At 38.1% G+C, this 24,284-nt stretch overlaps 1 protein-coding gene across 13 annotated transcripts in view; it reads left to right on the plus strand.

Moving 5' to 3' along the window:
- Positions 1-24,284, plus strand: part of PLCB4 (phospholipase C beta 4) — a 231,450-nt gene that overhangs the window by 125,460 nt on the left and 81,706 nt on the right. For 12 of the 13 annotated variants that reach the window (XM_072035240.1, XM_072035243.1, XM_072035238.1 and 9 more), the window contains 4 exons: positions 14,508-14,608; positions 18,657-18,737; positions 19,033-19,092; positions 20,417-20,560. In XM_072035240.1, the coding sequence (XP_071891341.1) occupies positions 14,525-14,608; positions 18,657-18,737; positions 19,033-19,092; positions 20,417-20,560 (369 nt within the window). In that variant the 5' untranslated portion in view covers positions 14,508-14,524. Of the gene's footprint in view, positions 1-14,507; positions 14,609-18,656; positions 18,738-19,032; positions 19,093-20,416; positions 20,561-24,284 lie in introns of those variants that run through there. The other variant, XM_072035245.1, reaches the window with a different exon arrangement.

Below are 24,284 nucleotides of genomic sequence, written 5' to 3' on the forward strand. Positions count from 1 at the left end.
TCTTGGTTGTTATCCCGTGGTGTGCAGTTGTCTCTTCTTCAGCACCTTTAGCTGTGCACCTTATGATCTGATCACAGTGAACAAGCAATTTAGGAATCTTGGATGAGAAATAAGGGCACTTTAAACAAAAAGTCACCCTCAGGATGTTAAGACTATGCTGAACTGGGAACAAATGGGGTACAGGAAAATGGAAAGTGGGACTTTAGTATGTTATTTGACAAGCCAGTTGCGACTGTGCCAAAGAGATGTTTCTGTCACATCACATTGTCCGTGAATTCTTTTGGCAATAGCTGTATTTCCTATGGGAGTCAGCTACAATGAGTGGTGTCCAGGGATAGTGTTTCTTCTCAAGCTTTTTCCATGGTATGCAGCTTAGTTTCCAACACACAAGTCACACATGCTGACAAGAATCAGATGCACCTGTTCCTTGACCACAACCCACTCCACAGATGCAGATTTATAGAGCCTAAAAAGAAAGGGCTGAAGGGTATGTACCAGTTCAGCTGGGTAATTTCACTGCCAGAGGGTTATTTTTAGTATAAATTGTGTACTTGCATCTGAGTTTAGCGTGATTGTAATTATGTCAGAAGTTTTGTTATACAAAAATAAACAGCTGCTAAAGACCGAGGGCAACTAGGTACCATAAAGTATTCAAAGCACTAATTCACATTTGGAAATGCTTTTTCTAATGTGCCCACTGGAATTTCTTGCCAATACTTCACCTTTATTTCCTGCTTTAGCAAACCATCTTGCTCTTTACTAATCTTTACAGAGATTCCTCTGTTTAGTTTCTCATTTTCTTGTTCACTTGACTTAGAGGTGCTCTTTTATTGTCTTTCCTTCAGCAACATTTACACTTCATTATAAGCTCAAAATTTTTTCTTGCAAAGCAACACTGTACAGCACTGTGTGTACATATATATATGTGTGTGTGTGTATATTCTCCACCTTCCACTGGGCTTGTCTGTAAAATCTTGGATTTACAGAGATACAAAGATACCAGAAAAACATTTACCATAGCAGAAAGTGTGGTCGGCATGCACATTATTGTGCTTACCAGGAAAGGAGCAAAGAAGGGGATTGCTAGCCAAGGGCAAAGAACTCTATTCTTTATGCTTTCAGTCAAAAAACAGTCTAGACATTTTTATCACATTAAACAGTCTGGAACGTTTAATAGGGATGTGACAGGAAGAAAAGCAGTCTGAACTAGCTGACCAGTTTTCTTATGGGAAAAGCCTGCTGGGCCTAAGACATTATTCTGTGCAATGGTAATTACCATGTTGGAAATGCTTAATGGTGATATATGGAGCAAAGCTGGTTTTAGGCATGCAAAAATGTTGCTTTTACCTGCAGGGTCTGCTATGCTTTGCATACATCACTACTCTTGATTTTGGTGGGCTTGTTGAGTATGTGTACCACTCTGTCAGGTTGCAGGAGGCCAGGGTGGAGAGCAGCAACATTAATTGAGCACCAAAGAATGTCTCAATGTAATACAGCCCATGCAAATGGCAAACTATTTTTTCTGTCTCTGTAAGGGCCCCTCTATCAGCTGTTTGTTGTGTTTATTTTGTTGTTATTTGTTTGGTTGGTTGTGGTTTTTTTGGTGTAATGAGTTGCATCCTTTGATTCCCACTGCATCTGATGACTTCCGAACTGGCTCTTCTGCCTTTGACCTCCACCCTGTGGTCTAGAATCAGTTGTTGCACCTTCTCAAGCATCTCACCCACACATCCCCTCAATTTGTCTGCAGCAAGGGGGAATGCTGAACTTCTTGTCTCCGGGAGCCATGCCATTCCCACTCCCAAGCTGCCGCAATAAATAACCAGTCTGCTCTTGCCTGGAATGTTGGCACTGTTCTTGCCACTTCTTTACCCCACACACAGACACCAGCATTTTATTTTGTTGGTCTTTCCTCGTATATTCCACTCTGTCCCTTCTTTTCCAGCCCTGTTGCAGAAACTGAGCTTTGTTTCTGAACAGTCTCTAAAAATAGCCATGCTTGTGCCATCCCAAACCATTTCAGTTATTCTGATCTACCCACTGTTCTTCTCTAGCATTGGGAGCCACCTTCCCTTTCCATTTTAGCTTTGACCTTCTCAGGTGCTTCATTATTCTGTTGAAGCTCACATCAGTGTCAGACATCCTGTCCTTGGTTTCTGTACTTTTTTGCTAGTTTCCTGCTCCTCTTTTTAATCCTTTTGTGCTTTGCTATATATGCCTTTCATTTCTTTCTCCCCAAATGGTTGTACATAATCAATGTTTTCATATTCGGGCATGATGTGTGTATTCTCACCTTTCCATGGAGAGCGCTTTTTATGTTCCTACCTATGTGAACGTGTTCCATTATACGCGTGTCTCAGCATGAGAGCAGAGGTATCTTCTGCTCATGCTGTATGTGTTCTTCTCACCGCGGTGGAAGTAGCTCATACCAGCTACGGCGTGACAAAGAGAAACAATGAGGCCGTTTACTCTGTACTTCAGGCTGGGAAAGGTATCGGTTCTCCCCCTCTTCACCCCCTCCTTTTTTTTTTTCCTGCTGTGCAACACTGAATTGCATCTTAATGTTAGGAATTTAGAGAAAGTAAGTCCCTTCACTCTGGTGTCTCCAGTTGGTCCAGAAAAGTCTGAATAAATTGAATCTCTCAGCATGCTGTAAAGCCTGCTGTTTATTATGAGATGTCAAATAAGGGTTCAAAATGGGTTGTGTATGCCAGCATGCCATACCAGCACCCCTGACTGGCAGACTGGCTCTCCTTTTTGTCTCCATAGTGGACAAATAGGTTACATACCAACACTTTTATTTTTATCCCTTTTGGAATACTATGTCAAATCATCCATTTGGAGCAATACAGAAATTGAGATGCATTTCTTCCAGAAATCTTTGTGTACATTATGAATAGCTGAAGAAGCCAAAATGCAGCCCGCAGCAGGATTTGGAGAGGCTGCTGGCTTGGAACGCTCTCCCACCCCTCTCTTCAACAGTTGGCATGGCCAGTTGTGCCCCAGTATTTAACCAAGAGGTACGTTAATGTTCAGAAAGACATTTTAGGGACATTGTTCTCAAGGAATGTAAACAATTGAAGGCATCATTAACAAGTGCATCAGCACTCCTGAACTGTTTTATCAAATAAACTTATCAGAGATATCTCCTGCAGTCTTATTTCCCCCGAAGAGACAACTTCTATTCAATAATGCCTGATGTGACAGGAAGCGTGCCACAGTGTCAAGAGAGTTGTTTTTATATTTACTTAATAGAAGCATATATATAGATCGCACTGTTTTTCTGAGGCAGTGAAAAGAGAATGTAATATCACGTTTCGTACATCCCTGTCTTTCGTTTATGTTTAACTATGAAATTATCAGCTGAGGGATCAGTGTCATTATTTTTTTTTAAATGAAAGCACTCTTCCCTATTCTGTCTCCATTGCTTTTAGAGCTTCTGGGCAGTGGCACAACAACCATTTGAAAAGAACTTTAGCTAAAACAAATTTACAAGAAAGGCTTACTCTGCCACCTACCTACAATAATATAGTAACAATAATAATAATTTCAAGTTCAAAACCAGTATCATTTCCTCTTGAATCTCTATGAAATTAAAGCTGCAAGTAGCTGATAACTTGGTGCATCTCAAATGTGGCTGTCTGTGGGCAGCTGTCCTGCTGGTAAGAGAGCCAGGTTTACAAATTTTAAGTAACATTTTACTTTTTACCTCAACTAGTTGTGATACGTTTCATAACTGTGGCAGTCTCATCTTCAGAAAAAAATGACCAGTTATGTATTAATGAGTTAATACAGGATGTTCTTAGTGATTAAAGGTGTATAGCATTAATAACTTTTAGTTCCAGGACATCTTGCTGTCACTGCCTTCAAACACTCTTTACAGATTAAAAAAGAAAAGTATCAATAAAAGTGTAATTAAGACAAGTCTTGCTAGGCTCATTTTATAGAGGGGTAAGAGGGAAATGGAAAGCAGCGCAGTGTCCAGCTAGGATTGCAGAGCTGTGTGGCTGAACCTCAGATGTTACCCAAGTCCCTTGACTCCCAGGTAGTCTAAAGGGGCTGTGTTTTTATTTATTTACTTATTTTTCTCCCTGAACAATTGGTGAGGGACATTGTTTCTGCATACAATGAGAGTGTTTTTGAGTGAGGAAAATAGACAAATTGATCCTATACAGCAGTGTTTAGGCCAGACTGTTTGATTATCTTCTTTGATCTGTTAAATGTCACCCCAGTCCCTAGATTTGCTTTTTGCACAGTGCTGTTAAGGTGCATGCCATGAACACGAAGAGTCTTTCTTCTCCTGACACTAGCTGGGAGGATTCATAGGAAGAGCTTTCATTAAAGACAATTAATTTGTTCTGTTTCTTTGTATTCTTGTTTGATTTGATTCCCCCTCCCCCCCCCCCCCAAAAAAAAAAATGCAATTAAACTAACTAACCAAAACACAAAAGCTCTGGGGGAGCTACAGCATGTGCCAGCCAGGTTCCAGCTGTCCTGCTGCCACCCTTACTTGAGCTCTACTTCTGACACAGAGCTAAAAAAGAAGGGCTGCTCCTATCACTCTGCTACCCAGGGTTTGCATTTACCACAGCTGCTGGGGCTGGATTGGTGGACAGCAGGGAGTGATTTCCATTCCAGCCAGCTGATAACAGTGTGCCTGTGCTGAGACTTGAATTGGGACAGGCGCCAGTGTGGGAGCGAGCAGGATAGCTGGGGACATGAAGGCTGATGAAAACAAGAAAAAGGATACTGTATACACTAAAGGGAAGAGTGTGCTGCTCAAATGCAGATACTAAATCTGTTTCCTACTTTTCATTCCGTATTATCTTTTATTGTTTAAAGAAGGGGATGCACAAACTTCGAAGGTGCAAGGTGGATGCTAAGAAGAAATCTGAGTAGTGTTATCATTTCTTAAATGCAGGCAAAAATTTTCTGACTAGTGCTGTGGGTTAAAGTGCACCATGACAATTTCACCTAAATGGTATAAAAAGCTGTATTTTCATGGTGATTGTAGTTTGTAGGCTTTGCCCAGGCTACCAATAAATTTGTAATTAATTTAAGCTTTCCACAAATACCTACTTTTAACCCCACCCACAGCACTATCAAATAATGAATGCTTTTTTTTTTTTTTTTTCGGTGCATTAATACATTTTAGATTACCAGAGTGATCTCTAAAGATCACTTCTGCTTTTATCTGATCTTTTAAGCTGGCTTTGTGGCTCACTGCTTTTTTCTCGGAAATCATCTAGAAAACCAGTTAGAATTGAGCCCTGCAGTTATATTGTCGTTTTCCTAATTTCAGATTTTAGAGTAACATCAATGCCCCTTACAGCTTATTAGTTTTTAAAATATCTGTATATTTTGAGCAAATTCATATTAAGCCATGTCAAACTTCAATAAAGTTTGGTTTGATCTAATGTATCTGACTGTGAAGGGATTATTTCAAACATACAGATTTAGAAGATAATACAAAAATGTGATCTTGACCTCTCGTTAAATTTTATTAATACAAGTCTGACAAGTCTTGAATACAAATACCAAATCTGTGTGAATGTTTGGAAACAGACAAGTGTGTCCTCAAGATGTGTTCATGGAGCAGCTGATACTTGCATTTTGCTTTATGTTTGTTTGAGATTCTAGCTGGTGTTGTTTCCATAACTTTTCCTTGCACTTAAAAATGAAAGGCTACTGATATTTGTTTAGTTTAGAATTTGTGTTGCCTTTTTCACGGTATTTGAAAGTAATAATTTGGTGTTAGACTTTTGCAGTTATCTTATGGCCTGGGATCCCTGAACTATTGTATCATAACGGGAATGCTCCTCTATTAAGGTTATTCAGTGTTTTTTCATACTTTCACCTGAATACTTCTTAGCATTTTAATTTTAAACATGTATTCCTATCACGCTGAAGTACAGGACTTACTTCTGTTTGAGACTTCTTAGAGCACTTAACCCCAGAAAGAGGCTACAAAGAAGAAACTCATGTTCTAAATGTCAAAATCATTAATATTTTTAATTAAAATAACTGACACATGTTATAGAGGCGTACCTAAAAGGGTGAAAAAGAATTCACAGTTTTAAGAGATATGTTAGCTGTCAGTTGCAGATTAAATGGCAGTACAAATTAAGTATGGTGTTAATTGCCCAACTACTATACAGAAGAGTCTGTTGTTTTGTTTAATTTTTAATAAATCAGATGTCTCTTTCCTGTAGGACTCATTGCTGTAATTATATCAGGTGTCAGATTTAAAAGACCTTAAAGAAAGGATTTATTGTCAAGTAATTCAGGAAATATATGGTCTTTCTGCAAGTGATATGTATTTGGAGGTGGTGGTGTTTTTTGGTTTTGTTTTTTTGATTGTTCTATGAAGTAGAAGTTCTTTGTTTTAACACTCTGCATTTGAAAGCCAAGGAGTGAAGTAATTAAAGTTAATAAAGCTCATTGCCTCTTAAATCAAGATATATTTGATACATACGTCATATGCTATAGCAATTCAGAAAAGATTTTGACGATTATTACACAAACCATTGCTTTCATCTACGTCCAATTCACTCTCGATTGCTACCTGGGGAGATGACTTCAAGGAAATGGCATGTTTGATATTATGCTAAACTATTGAACGTCTCTAACAATTCTGCTGTTTAACTAAAGACAAACCTGATGTCTTCAACTCTTTTACACGATTTTATATATGGTTAGTATTGATTATTAGAATGAGACAAAACAGGAAAAGTTCTAGGAAAAGGTTCGTCATATGGTATTGTTATGAAATTACCTTCACTTGACTGGTCAGAGCAATAAGTTATTGTTAGAGGGGTACTGAAGAATACATGTAAATGAAAATTAATTATCATTATATGTTTGGTGAAGCATTTTGCTAAGTTCTGTGTACAAGTGACAGCATCTGTTTCTGATATCATCCTTTGGGAAGACCCTTGCACTTTTACAAATTTGGAAGTGTAAACATCAAAGTTTTCATCACCAGAAGGAAAGAACAGTATCAAAAAACTACTTATTCCATAAAGTTTATGCTTTTGTATGATTTTTTAGCACTTAATTTTTTACTGACTTTCCATTACGTTAGGATAGCTCTGAAGTTAGCTTTACTATTCAAAACATATGTTTCTTAGGGATGCGTCCAGATGAGCTTCTGTTTTCATTGTAGGAGTTTTCCTCATGCACTATGAGTAAAAATTTACCCTTTTTGTTGTAACACTTTGCTGTTGAAATTGCCAAGTTGCTTTTGTTTTTCTTAGCACTTCAAGTGGCACTTACCTAAAGGCTCATTTTGGTCAGCATATAAGCTAATAATTCTAGTTTGCAATGGTGGCACATGAGGACTGAGTGCAGTCTTGTCAGAAGTTATGTGAAGAGTTGAAATGACTTCAGTGATCCCTTTTGAATTGATCTAAATTGAAGAATCTGCTCCAGTGACTCTGTTGCTGCTGAGCTTAGGAATAATTTACCTTTTCAGGACTGAGTGTTTGCTTTAAGCATGAGATGGTTTAATTGGCTTTCTGTTTTTCAGTGGAGTGAGGAGTTAGGCCTGAATCATCTAACTGAGAAGCTTTCCTTAAGAGCCCCATTTAAATATACTTCTAAAAGCCAGAACATGTTCTTGTTAGGCTGTTGCAAATGTACTTTACCCAGAATGAATTTCTTTACGTACCAGTATGTTCGTTTGCATAGGGTAGACTTCTCAGGAAGTGTAATGCTCCTCAAAAAAGGATGGGTGGTAAGTACTTAGGGCATATAATGAGAGAGTTGGAATGAATGGGAATGAACTGGGCAACACTCTAAGTATTAACAAATGAGGATGGCCTTGGGTCAAACAGAAAAGCAGTGAAGGAAGCAGGGAGGTCATGTTTGGCTCCTCTGGTCTATCAGGAGCTCTACTTGTTAGAGATAATGGCTGTCATCAGAGGTAATGACTGAAGCACAGTTCAGACTTTATGTTGAGGCAGGGCCATCTCATTTTCAGCACTATGGCGTAAGCAGTTTTTGTTTTCTGCTGTCAGCAGCAGAGAGACTCATTTCTTGGCCTGAAGCAGAGCTCTGCAGTGGGCAGCCCCACTGACCTTGTGTGAAAAGCTGAAGAAGAGGTTAGTGACAAACAGGCCACTTCTTGTTTTGGGTTAACCTCTGAGGTGCCCCTGCATGCCAATGCATTCCAGCAATTAAAACAAAATGGAAAATGAGGCCATTACTTAAACAATACATTTTCAGGCGCCTGAGCTCTGCTGTATATCTTTTCTTGCTTCTGGACCTTGTTTTTTGGGAGAACTAAGTTGCTTGCATTAGCTGTGGGAATAATGTGTTTAAAAATAACCTGATTGAAAGAGCATTCTTTTTTAAAAACAACAACAACAACAAAATATGACTGTGGAAGAGCCTGGAGAGCTGTGAAATCTTGGAATTGCTTTAAAATATAGTATGGATGCTGCAGAAATTCAGCAGCGAGGCTCTCACCATTTCATTTAAATAGGACTTGCACTGTCGTGGCTCTTATTTTCTAAATTTTTTGAAACTTGCTCTGAATTTTAAGTTCTAGAGTAGAAACCACATTTTCTGGTTTAAAAAAACAGCCTTTCTATACGTTTTTCATGTGATAATGCTGACACATTTAGGACCAAGTAAATTTGACTGTGAGGAGTGAACACATGAAGATCTGAGTCTTCTTCCATAAGAGATCTAGGAACAATTGGGTTATTTGCATATGGCGGTGCTTCAGGGTAAAAACCAAGTGTGTTTTTTTTTATAAGAACTTCAGCGTTGCACTACCTGGTCAGCAGGAGCCTTGCACAGCTAGTTCCTCACTCTGGATCACAACCCTGCAGCTATATCCCTGCAGGTAGACTTTCTGGATTGGAATGAATACCACAACAAACCCAAGAAGTTACACAGGCCTGCTGATGTGGATCTGGTTGTCTTTGTTATGACGAATCTTGTTTACCAAAGAGGAGTGGTGGTGAAGGATGTATATACTTCAAGAGAGGAAAGAATAGGAAATTCATTTATTTTTTTTTTTGTTTCCTTGTAACTGTAAGAAAAATATATATGACAGAGTAAGATTACTAAACATATTCTGTGGCTGCTTATACTTTGCCCCTGTAAACCACCCAGACAGTAACCAGTGCTCTCTTTAGGGAGCGTGATTTGATGAGGTGAGTGGTGAAATGGCTAACACAGAGTGTGACGCCTCCTCATCTTCCTTCACTCAGCAGGTAGTGATTCATTCCAGAGGCAAAAATAGTAATTACTAAAAAAAAAAATAAATAAAAATGTACAGGTATTGTTATAATGCTCGGGGCTACGCAAACTGGAAATTGTGAGTTACTGCATTTTAGGCTGGGGGGTGTCAGTTCTAAGGAATACTGCTGTCCTTTCCAACAGTGTCTCAACATTGACAGGATGTTTATGGGATCCGAGGAGTATCCTATCCATCATGCTAGCCAGCCCTGTGGGTTAGTTTAGAATATCACCTCTTTCCCCAAACATTTGTCAGGTTTGTATTAACAGAATCCTTTCCTCCTCCTGTTCAGCCACACCTTGTCTTTCGTTTGGTCAAAGAATGAAAAAAACAGGATTTATAATCCTTTCACCCCCCATACCCCAGATTTAGTGTAGTACAGCAAAGAAGACTTTTGCGTTAAATAACACTGTTCTGGATGTGGTTAATTTTGTGTCCTAACTCTTTGGGGACTCCAGGTGTATCAAAAGGTGTGATTTTTTTTATTTTTTTTTTTGGGGGGGGGGACTGAAATTATGACCTCAGGCATAAGTCAGTAAATCAGTGTTGAAGGAAAGGGAGATAGCTCAGAAGGCTTTTAACTGCTGCATTTGAGAGACTTCACCTGCTTCTCCCTTGTGGTCATTGATCAACTCCTGAGGTGTATTTTATATGAGTGTTTTTTTCTGCTTTTGTGAATGGTATGTATTCAGAGACATTTTTATACTTAAAGAATCCTACATCAGTGAAAACATTTTTATTTTAATTTTTAAAGGTTGTTTAAAAATTTTAAAGGAGTGACACTTTTTAGAATGACTTTTTTTTTTTTTTAATGTTGTTCTTAAAACCTCTCCCTCTCCTAGTTGAATCTTCACACTTACTAGTTATTAAATTTTGTTAAAGAGAGTACTTCTTGATTTTTGTCCTGGCAATGGTGTGTGCATGCATATATTTGCAATCAAATGCATGTTGGAATGCTCTGTGTTTTGTTTGTTTGTTTTAAGCTTTGCTCAAACTGCTTAGTAATTGATGAAGATTTAGAGTTCCAAAAAGTGACAAGGGAGTATTTTATATTTTCTTTTGGTGATCTTAAAAGCTGAGAGGTTTGTGGAAGAACAGATTTTTGAGAGGAGTGTAAGAAATTTGAGAGACTGAGAAGAGCTTTTCTAAAAGGAGAGAAAAATTTCTTCACCTTCTACTCAGCTGCCAAAGCATATGGCTTAAAAATTTTGTTTGTTACAATTTGTCTGAATCCTTGCTACGTGTATGCAAGCCATCTTTCCCTCACACTTCATCTGTCTTAGTTCATCTGTAAACTGTGAGACCTGTGAGAGAGTAGAGCTAAGAAGAGATTGGTGAGGTGGTAATAACAATGAACTCGAGTCCCTGACGCAGAACTTGATTGCTTGCTAAATCATGAGCAATCAAGCGTGTTTTCTTGCAGCTAAATGCAAGGTTATGCAAATAAGAAGTAGGAGAATAATCCCAGCTTGTATGATAGAGGGCTGTGTTGTTTTCTGTGCCCTGGTCCAGACTCCTGATTTCAGAAAAGCATCTGGGAAACTGCAGAGAGCTCAGGCTGACACCAAGATTTGTAGAGTGTGCATTGCAGCAAGAAACTGAGGAGCTTGATCTATTTAATTTCAGTGATGAAGTAAGGAGACAACCTCATTGTACTAAGTGATCAGACAAAGAGAATATATCTGTAAAGAAAGCCATGTTTCAGTGACTGGATGATGAACTCAACCAAGTTGAAATTGTCAATAAAGTGCATGTCTGTCGCGCGAAAGTAGTTACTCTTTCTGAAAGATAGGTGTCCCTTCAAGCACTTGCTACATATGGGATTTGGAGCGGCAGACGCTGGATGAAATGTTATGATGTATCTTGTACAGAGTTTCAGAGCAGTTGTAGAGCTTTTAGGTTTTAAAATCTGACTGTATGGGGTTCATTGTCTGTTTGGAGAAGAAGAAAACAAAGGTTGAAGGCTGTGGATGTAGTATAGGGACTGTTGAAGAGTATTCTTCACAGCCTTAAAAGTGTCATCACATTGCTTATGATTTAGCACAGAACGTATCTGCCGTTCCCAGAAAGACTTCACACGCTGGCAGTGTGTAACACTATATAAACTACCTGTCATATTAAAGTGACTTTTCTTCTTGGGAACATTTTGATAGTAAAAGTCATTTAAATAGATAAAAGCATGTTTATAGGGGAATGGTCAATATACTGTAAAAATGGAATGTTTATCGCTTCAGGTGTGTGTTTTAAGTTGCCTTTAAATCTGAGGGGTATTTTCCCAAGATTTTTGAGGAGTTGCTGTATAGTATAGGGTTTTGTTGGTGCTGGTTTCAAATTTTGCCGTTAGTAAAGCCTGTGAAGTAAGAAGACTTCTTTTTGAAGATGCTTCTCTAGATGTAGCTTTGTTGTAAGAAAAAGCACATTTTCAAGGTGCTGTGATTACCCTGAGCTACTTTGTGAAGTATGAAAGCTGCATAGAACAAGACACTATCATGCTACTGCAATGGGAAGTCCGTCCTATTATACAGCTTTTTCCATAGAATGATGAAGAAGCAGCTCTGTGCCAGCTTAAACTGGGAGAGAACCTAAAATTATAAGCACATTTAAAACAATAATAAACATTCAATAAGTTGGCACATTCCCTGAAAGGATCTCAGAACATTGCAGTCCTCACAAGGAAGATATTACTGCTCTTTTACAGAGTAGTAAGAACCAAATGCTTGGGGGGAGGCTTTTTGCAGAGTAATAAATGTAGCTGATCACTTCTTGGTCCTAGTTCTTTGCTCTCTATTTTCTTCAAATCATTTCTTCATAACAAAAACAAAAGAAAACCAACCAACCAAGCAAAACAAACAAACAAAACAACAACAACAACAACAACAAAGGATGAATATTTAAAAGAAGGGAACACTTAAAAGTGTTATATATTACCATCAAATTTTTGATAGTTACAGAGAATGAATTCATGTAACTTACAAGGCTTTGGAAGCATGATATGCATGTTTATACATCAATGACCTAAAAAGGACAGGAGATGAAGAGAGAGGCAACATCAAAATGCATGTTGTGTGTGTGTGTGTTTTTTTTTTTAAAGTAGGGATATTTTTTTCAATATAGAACTATCAAAAGTAACTGTTCTTAAGGCCAGTGTTAGATGGAGTCCTTAATAGTATTTGCTGAGTCCTTTTGATGTTTTTTCTTGCTGGAACATCTTTGATAGTAATGAGAACATGACAGAGAAGAAGGGCGCTGCAAAATTCTTATTTTTATTTTTTTTAAGCACTTGTATGTATTCTGGGTTTAAAGTTCAGTCAAAGTAACCATTTCAGTCTCAGAGCATCACTGAAGGATTATTACCTTATCGGTAATATTTTAGTCTTCTATTCAGAGTTTTGGCATAAGTAAACACTACAAAGATGGTTTACATAGCATAGATTACACAGGCTGTCATACTTTCCCTTTGATTGTATGTATGCTTTTTGTTCTGCTCACTTAGACAAACTTTGTTTGGGCTAGGTGCCTGCACTATAACAGAGTAAGAATTGTGCTGGTTGCACTTATTCCTTATCATGTTGCTAGTGTTGATCAATAGTAGATGAACGTAAGACTAAGGCAAGCATAGTGAGATCTTCTCCCCAGGATTTGCTTCCTGAAATTATTAGATTATTAGAAATTATTATTCTCACCTTCACCAACTTGTTGAACCTCATTTCAAATACGCTGGGGGGAGAAGCAATTGTGTTTACCTGGGTTAACCTCACTTTGATGGCAGTGGGTGTCCACTGCCACCTTCCAATAGTGGTACCTTCAACGTGGTGAGGACTAGGGAGCAACGTGCGGTGAAAGAGCAGGATTATGGGATGGCAACTGCCTTTTTTCTGTACATCTGTCCAGCAAAGGTAATAGCAACCATTGCCAAGTTTAGGGCTGGTGACGATTGCTGTTTCATGATTCAAAGAGAATCAGAAAACTGAGTTACGAGTTGCAGCCCTGAGTTTTCATTTAGAGCAGTGTGGCTTCAGATGGTTGCCATGTGTAGGATGGACTTCATTTGTTATGGTCTTAACATCTGCGTGTTGCTTTGTTGTGAAAGACCCATCTTTCTCTTGGTGCAGTGTTTGTGCAGTCTTTCATTCCTACATTGTAAAATACCACCTTTCCTGAGCAGTGTGTCTGGAGCAGTTGTCAAAGGAGGGTTAGGCCAAGCCCACAAGAGCAGGGTAAGGTGTCGTTTGCCTGTGAGACAGGCAGTAGCACAAGGGATCTGATTATTGTGACTGTGTGCTCCATTTGTCTTAATACATCGTTTCATGGAAAGGATTTGCCGACATCTGTGAGTCAGTCCTATCATGCTGCTGCCAAGCGTATTCCCTCTCACGCAAAGCTCTGGCCTAGTGTATGAAGGAGTAACCAAGATGGCGTTAGTAAGCAGACATTATGCAGATGCTGTTTAAACTTTGCGGAGTATGTAGTTGGAACATTTTGTGGTGTACAACAACAGGATCTAGAAAGCACCAAGGTGATGGTAAAGATACTGAGTGATTTGATAGGTTTTGTTGTAAGGTCTATATGTTATGACTTCTGTATTGTATTCTAAATTAACAGTTTCTTTTATTTGCATTCCTAAACTTACACAAGTGAGCAACGCTGCTAGCTACTTTCATTTAATGGCCTATATTCCTAAACAGTTTTTTTCTCCATGAATTTGGACCTATATATTATCTGTATCTTGAATTATGTGTAATATATTACTGTAAATAACCATAACTTTAATTAATATTAATGGATTTTGAAACACAAAATTCAGAGGAGTAAAAAATGTTTTGTCTAGGTAGTACGCAATTTAGTGTTATGGAGAAAAAAAAAAAAAAAAAAGAATCAGTTTATGTAGTACTTGGTATTTTCCTGTGAAAAGAAGTACTCCTGTGTACTATCAGTTGTGACATTTTGTATCACCTAGGGCTGCATTAATTCCAGCCTCATTATACTCTACAAGTGATGCATCAGATATTTAAACTAAAGCAATGTTACAGTGTCAAGTGATTTTTCAAATAGTTGACATACATTTAATAGTAATTTTTCATTTGAATTACTAAACAAAAATATTCTAGTGAGGAAAACTTCATTTGGAAATGCACTGTGACTTTTTAGTATTCCTGTGTGAACAGAAAAGGTAAAAGTCACTATTTTTCCTGTTTAGACTTTGAAATACTCCTTTTAAAAGACAGCAATTGAACTCTGCTCTTTCATTCCATTTCAGGTTTTTCTTCTGTAATCATGGCAAAACCTTACGAATTTAACTGGCAGAAGCCAGTTCCCTCTTTTATGCAAGATGGAGCTGTGTTTGATAGATATGAAGAGGTAAGAGGCCAGTAGCATTTCAGTTGAAACTCTCTTTATATATGTAAATGTTTCAGAATATTTCATGCTTTGTTTTCATTGTACACAAATTTTCACATACCTGCAGAAATGTTTGGGGAGAAAATATTACGATTCATTGCTATACAGATTTTTGCTTTTAAAAGAAATAACATAAAAATATATTTAATCCCACTGATTTGCAATAAATCCTGAGCAAGAGAAAGGGAGATTAAAATCAAAATATCTGTAATGCTTATAAAGTTCTCATCTCTGCAGTTCCATAACGCATATTACTGAACAAAGTGCATCTTTTAAATGTATTGGATTAGGGCGGGGGGAAAGATTATGTCTTTTTTGATACAAACTGAGGACCTGCATGTTATAGAGGAAAGTAAGAGAATACAAAGCATTTATATTGTGATTCATATGCATAATTTGAGATCTGGAGTGGTTTTAACTCCTTTAGAAAATCAACCTGTAATCTGTCTGAAATGTGATTACTGTGATCCTGGTTTCAGCTATACTTTAATCCAAATCTATTAAAGGAATGCAAAATAGGACATTTTACATAGGCAGCCAAAATAAAGTGCTGAGACATTTACCTTATCCTCAGCATTGATATACCTGTGAGAATAATTTTATCAGGGACTATTTTTAATCATTTGGACAGGAAGTGAGTCCCTTCAGGGATATTATGATATTCCTGTAACCTTTTGAAATGTAGGTAAAAAGTATTTTTTATAATGAGAACCGACAAGGTAAGGACAGTTATTTTACCCTGTATGTTCAGTTTTGGGGACAGAGAAACTAAGAAGGTACTAATAGGCATTGAATGACCTAAAAAGGGAGGTTCCTAAAAGCTCTGTTTTTCCTTCAGTAAATGTTATTCCAGAAATTCAGTCTGTGAGCATCCAAATGAGGAGGTATAGACCATGGTGGTTCTCTTGCACCTTAGGTGAGAAACTGAGAACGATACAGAAAAGAGTTCAAACACTCAGATCTCAGTGTGGAATCAAGAATGCTCAGTGTGGCACGTGTCCTTGATGCAGTGATAGGGAGAAAGAGACATCTTGAAATGAAATTATTTTGTACAGTAGGTTGGTGTGCTCAGCATGCACTTGTACAGGACTAGCCAACAGATAGCGCTGTGTATACATGGGGTTAAATGGTAGAACCAGTAGTCTTGGTCTTTCCAGCTGAATTTATTGCCTTCCAAAACTCCGTAGAGAGGGGGATCCTACTTGCCACCTTTGGAACAGAATTTTCTCTGGCCATCCATGTGATAAGCTCCATCTACATTGCTGCAAGTTTTGTCACAGTTCACTCCAGGTTTGCTATTGTACAGTTGGAAGCCTGGTTTGTTTTATTGAAAGGGGCTCTTCTGGAAACGTTAAAAGGCTTTCACTTGGGTAACTAACTGTATATTTCATCTGCAATTTACAAGGAATCATCAAGGGCTGTAAAAAACCAGTGACTCAGAAGTTAAGATCTGTAGCCTGTAAACAGTGAGCACTAGATGGTGTAGCTGTTTGATATTGTCAGATTTATGATATACATAGGCAATGATTTAATTGTGTTGTTGTAGTAAGTAGATAGCCTACCTAAGAGAAAAACACCATTGCTTTAGTCATGTTATGCAAGCATAGCAAGATCCAATTCTGTACTGTAAGGCTTGCAATTTTCAAGATAAAGATTTCAGGTCTGGCCTTCTCATTCTAATTGAGGTTCTGTACTTAATTCCCCAACCTTAACAGAAAGACCATGTGGGGAAAAAGATAAATGGTAAGTGAACTGAGGTCACACAACAAGTCAGTGTAAAACTGGGGCTCAGGAATCTTGGTCGAGGGTCTGGGTGACTGAATAGTTCTAGTACAGCATGGGAGGTCTTTTTTGTGCCCAAGTTTCGTTGAGTGGCTAGAAAAATCTAGGTTACTGTAATGTGGAGCAGCGTCTCTATCCATGTTTTTCCTGATAGGGGAGTCCCTTAACTGGCAGAAATACAAAATGGCAGAAATATATTTTGAGCAAAGCATTATCCTATTTGACTGCTGAGAAGTCCGTGTCTAGAAGAGGAATGTCTCAGAATATGGGAAGAAAATTCAGACATGATTAGGAACATTACTAGTCATATTGCATGTACATGGTCTGCTGGTAAGTGCTTTCTTTACAGTGCAAGAAGACAAATTGCAGGGAAAAAAAAGTAATTTAGTGAATAGGATCAGGGCTATGGTGGGGCATCAGCATGAATGCAGTTTACATAAACATCTTTGTGAAAACATTTTTGTTACATCAAGAGCTTCTGATAGATGGGGGTGCAATAAATAACAACAACAACAACAAACAGCTTGCCTTTTATTGTATGAGTAATCTCTCTGGAAAATGCAAGAGGCACTCATTTTGATTGCTAGCTAGCTGTGTTTTTATATGAAACATTGCAGGACTCCAAGGGCTGTAAAACTAGTAAATCTGAGTTGTCTGGCAATAAGTACATTTCATGAGGGATGAGTGCTAGGGTGAAGGCAGGAAAATAGAAGCTGTGGTGGAGAGAGATGAGCAGAGCAGTACATGCTGGAAACTTATTTGTGAGGTGTTGGCTCAGGCTAAGCTACAGCAACTTTCTATTTTCTATCTCAGTTCCCTGCTTGTAAAATTAACATAGTTGTTTGCTACTTGGATGGAAAACTACAGTCCTTAAGTTGTGTAAACCTCATTTGATGACAAAAAAAAAACATTGTCTGGAAGTGGTAGATACCATTCAATAATGAGTGTATTCAGGAAAAAGGAAGAATTATCCCAAGCACAGCATAGCCCCTTTGGCTGCCTCCATCTAGGAGGGCTCAAAGACATTACCAACCTCTGGATCCAGGTACTTGCTCGGTTTTGTGCCTGGTGTCAAGTAGGGATAAGACCTAACTGGAATGTGAGTATTCCTCAGCCCACCTGAGGCCCTTGTGTCATGGCAAACACCAAAAAGAAAGTGGTGGTTGCCCCATGAAGTTCCTCATCCCAGGCTGAGCAGGGGAGCAGCCCCAGAGTCACCCAGTGAGACAAGTCTGTCCTGGGCAGAGTTACTGACTTACAAGTGTGCTCCAAAGACTGAGGGCATGGGAGTTTTTACCTGTCTTGTTACCTCAATTCAGATTGTTCTGTATGTAAGACCTTTTACTCTGGAAACACCTCTGATGTTCTGACTGGTCTTGCTTATATGCTCAGAGGAAGACAGGGCATATCAGAAAGGTACCTCAGCCCTGAATGCAGAGCATCGCTTTGATCTCTGAAACAGTAAGCAGTGCTGTAGCCTGCCCCCATGCTTGTTGGACTTCAATTAAGGAAGTAAGGAAGTCCTGGATCCTTTTTTATTGAAAAAAAATGATTCTGCACAGTGTTATCCTACATTTTAGCTTAATTTATGATGCATTAATTGGGGCTGGAGGTGTGTGGAGGAAATTTCTTTTTTAATTCAGCTAATCTGATATTTTGCCTTGTCCAGTCCCTCTGGTATGCTATCCTTTCTTGATTTCTCTACTAATCAATATCCTTCAAATTCTGCTTACCAGATACTCTGGCTAAAAAATACTCATGGCATACATGTACATACTATCATAGTCTAACGTAAAAGTGCTTCCCAGTTTCTGAATGTTAAAATAAAATGCGGTCATTTGATCCTGAAGGTAATGCTGGCAATTATATAATTTTAAACTTAGTTTGAAGCATTCAGTTTTCAATAAATATTTTTGAAGTTCCATTTCATTAAGATTTTGAGCTAAGAATCGGTGCTTTTATTAAAAAAGAAATGTTATACTTGCAAAGCAAAGTATGAAAATACTTAAGTGCATTCTAGTGTTTCAAATGTTGGCAAAAAAAAATCATTAAAAATGATCATTTTTAAAAAGCCTTCCTTCTCACATCTGATTGCTTAGGAATGGCAAATTCCTCAGGAAGGCATGTGGGGAAAAATGTAACAGTCTTTTATTTTTTTGAGCAATAAATTGATCTATGACATTTCTCAAACTGACCAAAATAATGATCTGTATTTTCTTTTGTATAGGAATCTTTTGTCTTTGAAAGCAACTGTCTCTTTCAAGTGGATGAATTTGGCTTTTTTTTGAGCTGGAAAAGTGAAGGAAAGGTAAATTACAGTTTTGCCAAAAATATGTATTACATATTATTGCATTTAGTTTATAAACTGCCTAGTTTTTAAAGATGTAAAATATGATGTTACTTTAATATACAAAACTAGCTTTGGTTCTGTTCTTTTGGAATTTACATAAGTGTTTAAAGAGGGAATTAACACAAATAAGAGGGAAATACTGTTTAGTGTTAATGAACAGTGATTATAAATAAAATATCTTGGTTTTGGTGCACTTCCTAACAGACCTTTCAACTTGTACCTTTTTTTTTTTTTTTTTTTTTTTTCATTTCAGGAAGGACAGGTATTAGAATGTTCTCTGATCAACAGTGTTCGTTTTGGAGCTATACCAAAGGTACTCTATAGCTAATTTATACTCATATTTTAAACAAAGAATACTTAAAATGTGAAATGCCAAACAGAGTTCATTTCTCTTACAAATACCAATAACACAGCTTTTCTCTTGGAATAAGTCTAAAATGTTAAATTTTAGACGCAAGTGATTTGGTGTGTTTGCACTGGGAAGATTCTGTAATTTGGTCTCCCTGATTTAGTAGGGTGCTTAGCTTTCAGAATGCTGTGAAACTTGAATAGGCATTAAGCTTATGTGTTAGGAGTTCTTAATTATTTTTCTAACATTGTATTGTGATACATTTTTTAAGAACCTGGAAAAAAAAAAAAGATTCCATATTTCAAAGTTTGTTCCTTATGTTCAAAATATGTTGTTTCTTCTTGTTACTTTGATATAAAAGCCTAGAAAGTTTTGTTTGCATTCCTGTTTATGCAGTTAGGTGGTCAGAGAGTCAGTGGTCACTGTCTGCAATTTTGAAGAACATCAGTAGAAGGACTAGCTACAGCTTCTGTAGAAGCCCAAAGCTTTGGAAACAATTTAAATGGTATTCTTGAGAAAGTATAAGCAGAGTGTTCTGAGATTAAATATGGGCCTCTGTCCTCCAGGCCTTTAGTTTAGAAAATTTGTTGTGAAGCAATCTATCTGTTATGACCTCTGCATTTCCACTTTCAAGTGCTAAATGTTTTTATATTAACCGTAGATGCCCATCTCTTAGTAGTTCTCTTGGGATTCCATAAACTAAAATGCTTCCCCAAAAGAAAAGGGTCATGGGAAGTGGTGGTGCAGACAACCCCATGCTTCATGCAGCCAACCATACCAATATGCTTCACCTCTGACTTTACATAGGTAATTTGTTCTTTATGCCCATTAAATTCATAGCTCTTGACCATCAACAGAGATACCAGCTTGTAAGATGTATCATTAAGAAACAGCCAAAAAGTCACACAGATCATAACTCTCAGTAATTACAGACTTAACTAGACAGGAATAAGTTACATAGAGGTTAATGCTGTTTCTGTATTTCCGTTCCTTGGAGTGATTCATTTTTCTTTTTTCATGACTAAAATATACATAATTTCAAACTTAACTTTCTGAAATGTATTTAAAGTACCTCATTTATGGCTGAGCTTTTACAGTCATGTTCATGATTGTTAGAATATATTGTTTTCTAGGTTTATGCACAATAATACTAAGTGAAAGCACTCTAATATGATTGGCAAAGGTTTAAAGGTGTTACTGTATATGAAGATCGAATAGCATCTTTACCATAATGCATTGCATAACAAAAGTATTGCAAATGTAACAAGCTATTTATTCTGTTTAACAGGATCCCAAAATACTAACTGCACTTGAGGCTGTTGGAAAATCAGAAAATGAGTTGGAAGGACGGATAGTGTGTGTTTGCAGTGGCACAGATCTGGTGAACATCAGCTTCACTTTCATGGTAGCGGAAAACACAGAAATAGCCAAGGTATTTCACAGTTAAACAGTGTGTGGGAGGAAAAAAAAGAAGAGCTCTTCAGCAGTACATGATTGTTTTTCTGAAGTAAGTCAGCCTGTTTGGCTGACTGAAATGCCTGTTTTTAATGTCTGCTACCACACTCTGCAAAAGGACAACAAACATCCATTTGGAGCATTCTGTAAAATGTCTATATGCTATAGTGAAAGGACACAGTGACTTTACTGTCCTCTACATGCATGGTAATTAATCAAAAGCAGAGAGACATATAGGACACAGCATTCCCCCTAACTATGTAGTATCTCTGCATGAGTCTTGCACAGCACGTTATGTGGAGCTTATGCAGTGGATTTGTAGCACATAGTGATGCTGAAGGGAAGTGCAATTACTTTTATTTTAATGGTGGGTGGAGTCCAGCCCTCCAAAATTTTGTTTGGTGATAATCTAATTGTATCATATGGCTCATATTATTTGAAAAGACAAAAGCAGGAAAGAAAATTCTGTACAGTTAAGGGGATTCCAGTGTACCCAGGTTCTTTTCTGTTTCCCGTTTACGTGGAACAGCCTTAAGAAAACAATGGTGCTTTTTTACACGTAATCTTGCCTGCAAGTTGAAGATTGCAGTTTACAATGAAAGTTCTGTTGCTCCACCAAGACCTGGTATTCTATCTATTTGCTCTAAACTGCTCCGAGAAGCTTGATCCAGAGTACTGATAATAGCTTAAATCCAGAGATTCAAGGGACTTCAAAAATTCACATTTTTTGGTTTTCTCTTCTGATTGTCCATACTTATGGAATATTACACCCTGTTTTGCCTCTGAGATACATACTGAATAGTGATGAGTAACATACACCTGCTAACCCCTCCTTTAAAACAGAGCGCCTGTTGAATACAGCATCATTAAATCCCTTGGCAGACTTGGTTGATTTTTCATTGCTTGGATCCATGCATCTTTAAGCACTGGGAGTACTGAGTAAACTCCATGAAAGGAGACATTCTTGTATAACTTACATGAACGCACTAAATGGATTTTACTGTGTGTATTTTCAGCAGGCTCTCAGGGAAATAATGTGCCATGGTAATGTTTTGCAAACATCTAAGAGGCAAAGAAAAAGAAATGCTTGCAGCATTCACTTTTATACTTAACCCAACAATGTCTCTGATTTATTCTGGAAAGAAAAAAGGTGTAGTTAAGTTTGACAGCCATCTTTAATCTCCGTAAACTGTACTAGACTATTTGGTTTGTGAAGTCTATGTTAACCAATTACATATGCTGTCACAATAGATGAGCTGATTATACGATCTAAAATATGTCCTGCTTCATTAACATCCATCATGCTTATCAGAAATGTCATATACTGCAGTCTTCTTGTGGGTGGGTTCTAAGAGGCCTATAGATGTAGGAGAATTGCATTTGGGAGGTTTTCCATAATTTTCCAACAATGCTGATCCACCTGATCTAATATGTTTGAGACACAACGGAGATGGTAAGGCAAATCAAGTCAAAAACAATGTAGAGCTTTCTGAGTTGCACCTAAAGCTGCAGCTTTGCTGGGGATATGGACATACGGGAATTCATTTGGTCTGTAATATGATGGTCTTTCATATATGATAAGTACATCAACTTGCTACTATATCTGTGCTGCAATAAAATTTTCTAGGAATTATCTGCAGATAGAACTGTTCCTTTGTGATTCTTCCTGTTTTGATCATGAGAAAACATCTTTCTTCCGGAGGATATTAAATCTCCTCTAGAAGCAGCAGGTCTTTACATGTCATTAGGTAGCAATGCGGCTACTACTGCAGTTCAAAATGGGCCTTGATATATAGTCCACATTAAAAAGTAAACTATTACTGTGAAATAACAGAGACAAGAGTTTGGAGATAAAGGGGCAATGATTGTGGTTTAAGCAGCCCGTATTTGGGTAAGGGATGTATCTGTAGTTGTGTGCTGTTTTCCCTGGTTGCCATAAGGAAAGCGAGTGTTACTTGCCGCAGAAGTTTTAGCCATTCCTCAGATAAACCAAGATCAGGATTGGTTGGCACCTGATTGGGATGCTTTAAAACAAGGGACTTCAGTGAGATCCAAATGCAAAAGCCCAGAACCTTTATTTTAGAGTGACAGAAATAGGGCAAAAAGATATTCTGCTTCTGTAGATAATCACAGAATCATAGAATCATAGAATATCCTGAGTTGGAAGGGACCCATGAGGATCATCAAGTCCAACTCCTTGAGTTAGGAGACCATAACCTACAATGGAAAGCTTTTTTTTTTTCTTTTTTTTTTCCCCATAAGTAAATGTTGGACAGGTAAACTGCATACTGTCATATGAGACGAAGTAATTGTTACTTGTTGAAGGCTGGATTGTAAATGGGACTGCATAACCATGACATAGAAGAAAATGAATGCGAGTGTCTGCCTTCTTCAGGCTATCCATATCATAAGGAATGGGATCAGTGGGAAGCAGATTCTGCCAGGTGGATAGGACAGAGTAACTGAGTGTAGGTACGGTCCCTTAGGAGTGCCCCCACTGTTGCAGGTAGGCAGGGATGCTGTGGGTAGCAGTTAACCCTTCCCTCCAGGCAGGGCTGTCTGTACTGATCTGTCCTCATCTCTGCCCTGAGGCAGCCCCACGTTCCTCTGCCTCTTGTGGTGATGGGCTGAGTAGGTCTGGCCAAGTCATTGCTGAGCTCCAAGGATAACTATTCCAACAAAAAGAGTGTGTTTATTATCTTCCCACTTGTCTCCAAGCTCCAACTCTGGTATTTACATTCTATCTACTTAAATTTTATTGGTGTTTTCAGCTGAGAAATTGGTTTTCATTTCCACTCTTAAAACAAAACAACGACAAAATAGGGTGTACTCTGTCTCTGATTGCAAGCAGCTGTCATGGTCCACTCCTAAAGCAACTTCAATGTGGTAGTAGGGAGTGACTGTAAAAGGTGGAATTTAAAATCTAATGTTTTGAATCCTGGTTAAATCAGGTTATATAGATTATTGTGAGCTAGAATTAAAACACACACGTGTTTTAATTCATGTGCTTTTTTATTTTTTTTCTTCCTAAGTGGACTGCCTGTGACTTAATAATCTGACAATCTGCTTTCCCCAGTGCAGGACATCTGAAAGGGCCATCGAGTATTTGGACGCAAATTTCCTTAGGGTGGAAGTAATATAGTGCTGATGTGAAGGCACCCTGGCTATAGGCTGCCTATTCAATGTTGGCAAAAGTCCTATGAAGCTGTTGTAGTTTAACAGCCCCAAATCTGGACTTTCTTCTTTGCTCATCCATTTTGGCAAGGCACTGAGGATTTTAACTTAAAAAATTATCCTGAGTCAAGTCAGCTCTTTTTGCATTCTTTAATAAAGGCGTAAGTTTGTCCTGACAGTCGTTCTTTCTCAGGTTCAGCAATGCTACTGAGAAGGACCATCTCTCCCAGAAAGTACTGTTCCCATGGCCATGCTGTTGAAGGAGTTTGTGAACACTCCTAATTCAATTCAGGGAAGTGAATTTTCCTAATTCATTACCTTTTTAGGGCTGAAGCTCACACCAGTGTTTGAGATAGCCTTACTCAAGGAGTGCTCAACACACACCCTTTTGCTGGCAGTAGGTTGGAAGGGGAGGCAGGGAGGGAAGAAGAAGGGAGTAATCTTTCTCAGTGGCATAGCCGGACTTGGTAGAAAATAGATATTTTCTACAGTTGTGTTACTGAGATATTGAATCACACGTTGATGGC

This window comes from Anas platyrhynchos, chromosome 3 (genome assembly GCF_047663525.1).
Source record: "Anas platyrhynchos isolate ZD024472 breed Pekin duck chromosome 3, IASCAAS_PekinDuck_T2T, whole genome shotgun sequence".
Classification (NCBI taxonomy): domain Eukaryota; kingdom Metazoa; phylum Chordata; class Aves; order Anseriformes; family Anatidae; genus Anas; species Anas platyrhynchos.